Source organism: Glycine soja, chromosome 16 (assembly GCF_004193775.1).
Source record: "Glycine soja cultivar W05 chromosome 16, ASM419377v2, whole genome shotgun sequence".
NCBI classification, from domain to species: Eukaryota; Viridiplantae; Streptophyta; class Magnoliopsida; order Fabales; family Fabaceae; genus Glycine; species Glycine soja.
Window position 1 is genome coordinate 24318557 of NC_041017.1, and position 10412 is coordinate 24328968.

At 32.5% G+C, this 10412-nt stretch overlaps 1 protein-coding gene across 1 annotated transcript; it reads left to right on the top strand.

Moving 5' to 3' along the window:
* Window positions 1–2756: 2756 nt before the first annotated feature.
* LOC114389067 (WAT1-related protein At4g19185-like) lies at window positions 2757–10081 on the top strand. The gene is made up of 7 exons (XM_028349660.1): window positions 2757–3189; window positions 4212–4274; window positions 4379–4495; window positions 4664–4949; window positions 7341–7496; window positions 8933–9084; window positions 9774–10081. The coding sequence occupies exons 1-7, from the start codon at window positions 2990–2992 to the stop codon at window positions 9964–9966; spliced, it is 1167 nt and encodes a 388-aa protein (XP_028205461.1). The 5' UTR covers window positions 2757–2989; the 3' UTR covers window positions 9967–10081.
* Window positions 10082–10412: the final 331 nt, after the last annotated feature.

Here is a 10412-nt window from a genome sequence, read left to right on the forward strand (position 1 = left end):
GTTGATAGGCTTCAAGTAATCTTTTGAGGCTTTCTCTCTTGACAACAGTTCTAAGACAACCATTTTAAGCTTATCTTGAGTTCCTATGAATGCATGAACATATATGCTTTTTAAAGATGCTTAACATTGAAAAGCTTAAGCAAAAATGTTAGTCATCACGCAAATTTCATCATCTTTATAATTTGCATTGTTAATGGTTTGCCATAATTAAAATCAGGTATATGAATTCAATATCTATGTCCAAGAAAGTGCCAGTTTTTTCAATTTGATTGTAAGTTGTTTTCCTTTAGGCGATATGGACTTAATGGGCTTGATATTTTATTTAGCATGGACTATATGGCAACACAAAAATTGATTTTTTTTTTACCTTTTTGGATTTTTCCCCAAACAAAATACCAAAATGGGTGGTCAAACAAACTATTTATCTGTCACAAGTTATTTTCTCCATGTAAGATGTTGGAGGTATCATCCTATGTGGCGCGATGATCTTTAACATCAGTTATTATACAACTAATGCAAAAGAATATTTTTTTACATCGATTATTTGGAAAATCGATGTAGAATTGTACTATTTTAGATGGATTTTGTTTTATTTACAACTAATGTTAAAAAAGTAGTCTTTAACATCATTTGTAAAATAATCGTTGTAAAATATCATTGCGACACATAGGGTCACGCCGGGTGCATCCAACATGACGAAAACTATTCATGACAAGTAAATAGTTTACTTGACCTCCCATTTTGGTATTTTATTTGAGAAAAAAAACCCAAAATGGTAAAAAAGTCATAGAAATCAATGGGCTTTTAACAAAAACAAAAAGCCTTTACATTTGATACTGGCACAAGTCCAAACTCTACATCTAGAGAAAAATTTGCCCCATCATATTACTTCTCAAACAAAGGAACACTTGAATAGACCCAATGACTGTTAAATAAAAGCAAACTTTGGTGCTTCTTAAAGACAAATGGGGCATGGGTCTGGGTGTTATCTTTTAGGATAACACTAAAGAAACTTAGGTGGCAACACCTTTGTTTTTACCATACTACTGCTACATTAAAACTGCTAAAGCTACAACTTTTAGGTAGAGTATAGAATTAGCACTCCAATTATTGTTTAAAAATGTGTTTGAAATTGACTGTAGTAAATTGTACTAGGCATGAAGGAAGCATTCCAAATCAAGCCAATACCATTTTCACATAATCGTCCAGGATCCCATTTATCTCTTGGTGACAGGTTCTACAAATTAACTTTCTTTGATTGAAACAATTTGCTAATAGGGTAGCGGACAAATTAGCATCTCGTGCTTTTCCATTCCATAAAATGTATTGGTTGGAAAAAGCTTTGGCCCAAATATTCTGTTTATGTGGCCTAATAAAAAGTCCTAGCTTTCAATTCACACAGTAGATGTATCATATGAAAATCGGAATGATTAATCAAAAAGTTAAAATTTAAGAATTTAAATTAAAACATCATGTAGTCACTATACATCTCTGAAAATGATTCATCAAACAAAATAAACCTCTAAATAATCTTAATTATCACTTCATTTTTATTCAAGATTATAATTAATCAATAATCATCACTATTCACTACAATGGCCGTTGGTGGGCTGACAACAACCACACAAAAGTCTTTTCATACATCTAATAAGCTTGTTCAATTTTTTTGTGTTGTATAGCAAATATTTTTTTTAGTTAGATACCTTATGTTTGAATTTGATAATTTACGAGTTTGATATATATAGATATTTATTATAAATATTAAATTTTCAATATTATTAATTAATCAAAAATTATTTTAAAACAATGTTAACAAGATATTATAAAAGTTAATAAATTTATCTTGTGTAAAAATTTATAAATAGATGGCCTTGTAAAAAATTAAAACAAACATTTTACAATTAGTGCATATGATGTTTATTCATAATATTTTGTTTAATTGAAAATTATATTTTTAATATATCATATTAATAAAATAAATGTATATTAGTAATAATAAAAAAATTATTATTTAAATATGTTATTTAAATTTAAAAATTTACTTACAATTAAATACCTTACTATTTTAAATAGTTTTTATTAATGTCAATAACAAAAAATTCAATGTAAAATTATTTTATATAAAATTTATGTAAAATACATTGATAATGTAAAATTATTTTATATTGTTATCATAATTTTATTAATTTTCTCAATAACAACTTTAAAAATCATATTCAAGTTGATGTTCAACAAGTTAACATGACAATGTAATTTATTTTTATATTTACAATGCATAATAATTAAATGAATTACTAATCTTTAAAATATTCTCATAAACTTAATTGTCATGTACTTTTTGTTAATATAAAAATTTGTACACAAACTAATTAAGTATAATCCTTAAAAAAAATTTTAAAAAAAATTCAAGATACATAAAAATTAAATATCTTACTAATTTTAAATATTCTCATGAGTTTAATTTTCATAACTTTTAAGTTATACACAATTAATAAAAAATCATTTTTAAAACAAAGTTTATTTTATTCAATGATATTGTTGTACGGTAAGAGAATTGATTTATTGTATTTTTTTACTAAAGATGAATGTTAGGTATACCTTTTTTGAATTTTTTTTATGATTGAATAATTTTTTTTAAAATGATTCATTTATTAGAAGAAGAAAAAATACTATATTAAAAAGAATGTCAAAAAAAAAAAGACAGCTAACATTTTGTCTTTATTAAATTGTATAATGGTTATGAGCAAAGAAAATTGATTCAGATAAATAAAAACCGAGAAAATGGAGTTGGAACTCCGAAGACTTGGAGGTGGAGGCAAGCACGGAATTGCATAGAGATTGGAGTCAGAGATGGCAGCAATAACAATGTTTTAATTTCATTGGTAGCATCGGAGTTTGATGGTTTCAACGAAGAAAGAAAACAAAACCCCCATCCTTATTCACCTCTCTCCCTCCCAGAGAGGATTGTAATCATTCAAATCTAATAATAATGGCAGCAGTGTCAGGAGGAGGAGGGACTGAGATATGGAAGGCCCACACGGCAATGGCGATGGTGCAGTTATTCAACGGAGGCTATCACGTCATCACCAAAGTTGCACTCAACGTCGGGGTCAACCAAATCGTCTTCTGCGTCTTTCGCGATCTCATTGCCCTCGCCATTCTCGCCCCTCTCGCTTACATCCGCGAAAAGTACCCCACCATTCTCTCTCTCTCTCTCTTTCTCTCTTGTTTAAGTTTTTATTTTTTTATTTTTATCGGCAAATGTTAATTTGTTTGAAATATCAGTTGCGGATTCGAATCCGCACTTCTCTCTCCCTTTTATGTTTACCCTTCCTCAACAACCCAGGCCGACCTTATAACTCCTGTCCCTTGTTTATGCTTCTGTCATCAATTTACTGCTTTCTTTCATTAATTCTTTTTTTCTATCAGCTACCAACGCACTCTCTACTTTTGGTTAAAAACCACAAAATTATAAGCATAACTCAGTAAATAAACTCATAATTTTGTAAATTTTTAATAGATTTCAGCTAACAATGATGGGTGTGTTACTGGCATTTCGCTTTTCTTAAAGCGAATTTAACATATCGTATTTAACTTTTCTGTTTCTTTTCCCCCAAATGTTTAATGTTTTTTTTTTTTTTCTTTTCGACAAACGTTACTCGTTAGTTTGTTAGTTCTTGATAGAGGGGAAGCTCTCCCCCTTCTTCCCTTGTCCCTTCATGACCAAGCCAACTTTGTATCTCATTCTTTTCCACAAATGTCAGTGTTATTGGTGTGGACTAATGGAGAGTGTTTTAGAATTTCCTGGGATGTTTCTGTATCCTATGTTTAGTGTCTCTCTGTTTGTAGGGTGTGCCTCATTGGTTGAAATTATACAGTCATGTATAATGCCTAATATCTACACTTTTCTTCCTTCTACTTTATAGTATGTTCTGATATTTAATTAATACCAAATGCTTTGTTTATTGTGATTGAGGTGTTTTAGCTATCGTCTCAAGTCTGGTTCTGCAAATATTGCCTAGATGATTGCTGATTTTGGTTCTGGTAGCATAGATTATCGTACTTTCTTTGCTCATATAACTGTTATACCGCTATATATTCAAACTTTAGAAATGAAATTTTAACTTGCAACTCTATTATACCCATTTCTCACCGTCTTTTCTTTATTTCTAATGCATGAGTATCCTATCCTAATCATGTCTTGTTTGTAGGCGTACACGGCCACCCTTAACAAAGCACCTTCTGTTGTCATTCTTCTTTCTTGGATTGACTGGGTGAGGTTCTGGATATAGCCTCCTACATATTCCCTATATTTGTTATGTTTGAACCAGTGTTTGGTTGATGCAATGGTATTTTTTGCTTCTTTATTCATGCTCAGGATATTTGGCAACCACCTTTTGTTTCTTATTGGCTTAAGCTATACTAATCCAACTTATGCTGCTGCAATTCAGCCAGCCACTCCGGTCTTTACTTTTCTGTTGGCTGTAATGATGGGGTCAGTTTCTCTCATTTTAGTTTCTACATATTATTGTGTTTTGTTAATTTATCTTTTTTTCTGGAACACACAACTCCACTCTATTGTGCACAGAAGTTTGTACATTAATTAAATTAATATACATCAGGACATAGAGTAATGTGCACCTTGATAAACTTATTCATGCAGTACAGAAAGAGTGAACTTGCTTAGATATGAAGGTCTGGCCAAGGTTGGAGGAACTTTTTCCTGTGTTTTAGGAGCTGTACTGATGGTTTTATATCGTGGTCCGGCATTGATAGGATATTCAGAAACAGACTTTGTATCACACAGTGAAATAAGTGCGAAAGGTCAACCGGAGCCTTCTGGATGGTTAATTAGTGGTTTACAGGATCTTGGATTAGACCATTTTCATCTTGGGGTTTTGTGCTTCATAGGGAACTGCATGTGCATGGCTGCTTTTCTATCCATTCAGGTTCATATCTTTTTGATATTCCTCAAATGATTGTTGAATACAGGAAGCATTAGGAAAAAAATGGTAGTATTAACTGTCATTTCTTATCTCTATTACTTGTCTTTTAAGCCCCAATTCCCTTGCATTATACACATGTGATGTGATTCTCTAATAGTCATAGTTTATGAATTGGACCAGATGATTCATCTGGAAAACCTGCTAACCAGCCTCCAAGCCTGTGTTTAGAGATCTGGTCCAATTTTAGCATCAAGCAGGTCAAACTCTCTTGACTTGCTTCGACCCACGACCTGACCTATTTTGATCTGATTAAGCTGCTTGCAGCAACACCATGACAGTTGCGGGGACTGCTGGTGAGAAGTGTTTCCTACCATTGAGAATTCTGAAAGGGTTAGGAAAGTCGAGTTTGAACGAGAAGATCAAGCATGGGCAACAATCAAAATGGTGGTTTTGGAAAGCAAATGAGTGAAACAAATAATAGAGCAGTGTGGTGAATTGGTGATGAAAAAAACAAGTGAAGTGAAAAACTAGGAAGAAATTTTGGAACAGTATGATGCAAACTAGAACCGACAGGACTAGATTCTACATAAATTAACTCAATAAGAAGAAATGAGTATGTATTAGTTCCTAGATACGGTGGAAAAACTCTTCTACTGCCACAGAGCCAAGCACCTACAAAGACCTTTTGCTCTCCATTTATAACTAACACAATATTTTCTTTGTGATGCCCCTGTTACCCCACACTCCCACCCATCAATATGCAACCCTAAACCATAAGTCAGTACAGCCCTCTTCCTTTACTTCTCTCTCTCTCTCTCTCTCTGTCAACTCAGCACTCAGAAGTCTGCCATCCCCCCCTTATTCTTCCTGGTGTTAACTTTCCAAACCTTGGGCCAATGTGCAAACTGATGTAGCAGCTGACCCTTAGGACCCAATGACTCATTTTGTGTCATAACATCCTGCATCAAATTCAAAATCAGCCCTGTCCTCTAGGATGAACTGCAGAAATTGACTGGGGACAGCGAATTCATCCTCCCTAGTGACCTCATCAGTAGATCTACCTTCCACTAGATCAATGTTTGACTAATAGTTCTCCACCTTCACTCGCACTCCTGGAAGGTAAGGCAACAACTGCTATTAACATATCATATAATAGCCCTTCATGATTTGGGGCAATTCCATCCCAATTCTGTAATTCCCAACAGCCTTCCCCAAAGACATATGAAACACAAGATGTATCTTGGAAGTAGCATTAAATTGGAGCTTATGAGCCATTTCACCCCAAATCAATGTTCTAGTCATATTGTACAATACCACTTTTTGTGACCCTACAGAGTCATGAAAAATTGAAAAGAGGTATTTTACCAAAAATTCTTCCCAATGTAACCACTGGATTGAAGTTTTGGGTTGATTAGCAATAATGCACCTCAAGTCTTCTAAACATATCCATTCACAAGCTCCTTTTGTCCATCAATTTCTGGGTGGTAAGATGAACTGATTTTAACCCGATTGAGTTACCTGCAATTTGAACAGCTCCTTCCAAAAGTTGCTCACAAAAATAGGATCCCAATCACATAATATAGACGATTTCCATATTAACATATATTAAATGTGCTTATCTAACACTTATAATAGCTTTTGGTATCCCTTGTAGACGCTAGGTTGTGGTGTTTGGTAGAGATAGTGAGCATACTGCAGTAGAGGGCTTCCTTGATGCTGACTTTGCTGGATCCCCTATTGATAGGAGATTCTTGTTGGAGGTAACCTTGTGTTACGGACTTGGGTATTATGGGGTGCTTAATATCAAGTAGTATGGGATGCTAAGTGGCTTGTTTCCTAGAAAAGTAAGAAACAAAGTTGTTAGGGTGCAAAATTAGAATACTGAGAAATGGGGCAAACTAAATGTGAATTGGTGGACATATATCATCTTGATGAGATTTTCTGTAATAGTGCAATATCTTTGAAGCATAGTGTGACTGATTAAGCTTGTGTGATTGATTATCAGCTTGAGTGGGATTTATAGGGAATAGTCATTACTTTATTAATTGCTATTGGGCTATGCATATTTCTCCTGTATTGCACTTCATTTGGTATAAATATATAAGGGGGAAACTAACAGCACTGAGTTAGTCATTTCCATTCTTAACTTTCTTTGGCAGCGAAAACATCCTTTTCTCTTTCTCCATTAAAATATTGTAAATTCACACATTGCATCATTGGATGATTCCCCAAGTTATCATGCTTGTTGGATCAAATGATTTATTAGCAGAAAAGTCACACTTCAGAATAGGTCATTTAAATTTCTTGAGTGATCAGATTAATTTGATTACTCAGCTTCATTTTTGAACAACTTTAATCTGTTATGTTTAATTTGTTATCATGAAATTTTTTCAGGCTCCATTATTAAAAAAGTATCCTGCAAACCTATCTGTAACAGCATATTCATACTTCTTTGGAGCTTTATTGATGGTAACTACATCATTCTTTGCAACTAATGAGTCAACTGACTGGAGATTGACACAATCTGAAACAATAGCCGTTATTTATGCTGTAAGTCACTAGAATTTTAAAGCAACCTTCAGTATCAGCTGTTATTAGTTATCTCTGATCATTGTTGTCCATATTTTTATTCATCATTTGTGTAGTTTTATTCTTGAACACTTCAAATGCCATTTTTATTTTTTTATTTTTAATGGAAGCATTCTCACTTTTTATCATTTCATTTGAGCAAAATGAACAGGTTGTTTTTGCATGCAGTTTTATAAGATTTCTTTAAATTTTGATTTGTGTTGGATTCAATTTTGATATACTGAGTATACTTTACATGGGTTGCTAACCTATATGGTTCCACTTCTACCATGAGAAAAACTATGAAAAGGTTATACTAGAAATGAAAACCTCACAAGCCTTGGTTATTGAAATGATATAGGAATTTATTGTTTGTTGATAGTGCAAAAAATCTACACTGACAATAGTCCTCAAGCGTATTCTTAAATCTAGTTGCATTTAACACTTGGCAACAATATTTAAGCAAATTACTATTATGCCCTAGATTTTACTTTTTTTTTTAAAAAAAAGTTTAAACTTTCACTACTTATTAATGTAATTCAAATGTGTTTGTATATATTTGACGAATTCATATCATAAACCTTAGGTGATATGCAGTTGACTATACTTTGATTTGTGATGCATAATACAGACAAATAGATGACACTGTTCAAAATTTCAATTGTAGTTGTAAAATTATTTTTTGCTGTTTTGTTTTCATGATCTATATTTGTTTTTTGTTCTTTTGGTTTCTTTTCATTTGTTAATGTATAGATATTAATTAAAAAAAGAAAAAAAAAAAGCAAAGAACAAAGCTATTCAGATTAAGATGAAACCAAATGTTTGTGTTCCAAATGGTGACCAGAGTTTTGTTCTGCAAATGATTTCTTAGCCAAAATTCGTGCCCAACAATTGAAAATAGAATCATAGAATCACTGAACAAGTTTGGGTGAAGCATTTGTCCCTGGCATATTTAATATTAGCAACCAAGTGCCGTGGCACATCCCCATTTATATGAACCATAGCCCACTATTTTGTGACCCAAGCAACTAAACTTGGCCTTATAATTGTAGGGAAAACCTATTTCTTTGTTGGACCAGCGTTTCAAATAAGATGGGAATTCCCTGGTATGTTTGTATGATTTGGTGGTTTCATTCTCTCCGGTCATGCAAGAGTGTAGGCAAAAAACAATTGATCTGCTGCAAAGAAAGAGGCTATGAATGTAACCAAAATTTGTATTTAGCTATATGCCCTAGTTGAGGAATGGAATGAAAGCTACCGGGCTGAATGAATGAGGGTGTTTTTATTTGAGGCGTGAAAGGAATGCAAGTCTTGTTTGTTCGAGCATGTTAGAACTAAGTGATCTTTATTTTATTTTGTTTCGATACACACTCAGTGATCCTTATATCAACTTTTAATCAATTTCCTTGTTTGTTCAGGGATTTATTGCATCTGCCCTTAATTATGGACTCATTACATGGTGCAACAAGATCTTGGGGCCAGCCATGGTTGCTCTTTATAATCCACTTCAACCTGGAGCTTCTGCTCTCCTATCCAGAATTTTTCTTGGAAGTCCAATTTACATGGGAAGGTACATTTTCTATTACCTCCTAGTTATTGATGCATTGTTGACTATAAGAAGCTATAAACCTACTCAATTGGTTGATGCTAAATCCAAAAAGCAGCTCAATATACTTTATTTTCCAGAAAAGATGCATAGTTGTCTAAATTAAGCAACACACTACTTTCTATGGTCCTGTTTGAATAAACTTCTTTATAAACATTTATAGTAGAAAAATAAGAAGATGAAATGAATTGAGCTGCTTGCGTAAGCTAAAATCAACTGATAAGACTATGTAAAAAAATTTTAGATTGTAGATTTATGCAACAATATAATGGAACATGATGATGTGTCATGTATTTATTTAGGTGTTGTTTGGAAGTGTTTTTACGTAAGATACAAAAATAACTTATGATTCTTAGAAACTCTTTCCAGCTTATTTCAATAAGCTTCTTTGTGTGCTTTATTGAAATATTTTTTTTTAAAAAAACAAAACATTTTAGTAAATTTCTTGATAAAGTTTATGGCATGAACTTTCATTTAATAAGAACTTATTGAATAAGCACTTGCTTAGGTTGTATATCTAAATGCATCCGTTGTCTACAAAACTTGTAAAGACTAGGTTGTGCACCGGTTTTCAGAAGTGGCATTCTGGGAAAAAATTATTTTATTGTTCTTCTAGTTTCTTATTGTTTTTAATTCTTTATTCATGCCTACAGCATCTTAGGAGGATCTTTGATCATTATTGGTTTGTATGCGGTTACTTGGGCGTCTTATAGAGAAAGACACGCAGCTGCTGGAGTTGTTTCGCATGGCTCTCGGGTCTCTGAATCACTTGTCCATGACAAGAGTTCTTTTAGGGTTAACATTTTCTCAGGACCCCCCAGCCTGTCCCCAAAGCCTTCGGATTAACAAAACGAATTGTGGAATTCCATGTAAAAAGGCGTCTCATAATTCTTTGTTGTCTTTATACATATAGTTGTTTTTGAAAAATTTAAGAGAATCGACGTTGAAATTTTTTATGAACTTGTCTACGATTTCGTAAAAATGATTTCGTAAAAATTTTGTTTTCTAACCATAAACTTAAATCACTTTTAATTGCTAAATTAAAAAAAAGAGGTTGTAAAAGTGGCTTTGTTGTTTTTTTTTTCTATGTTGTAAAAAGAATGGTTTTATTAAAAAGAATCGCACACCTTTTTTTTTTATATATTTTGGGCCTCTTTAGTTTTTCTTTTGTAAGTATTGTTGACAAAAATATCTTTGATGGAAACTAATTTTTATAGAGAAAAAAGACTATGTAGTGACATAGTAAAATAATTTTAGATTATCACTTGAAAAAAAATCATTGTTTATAATAA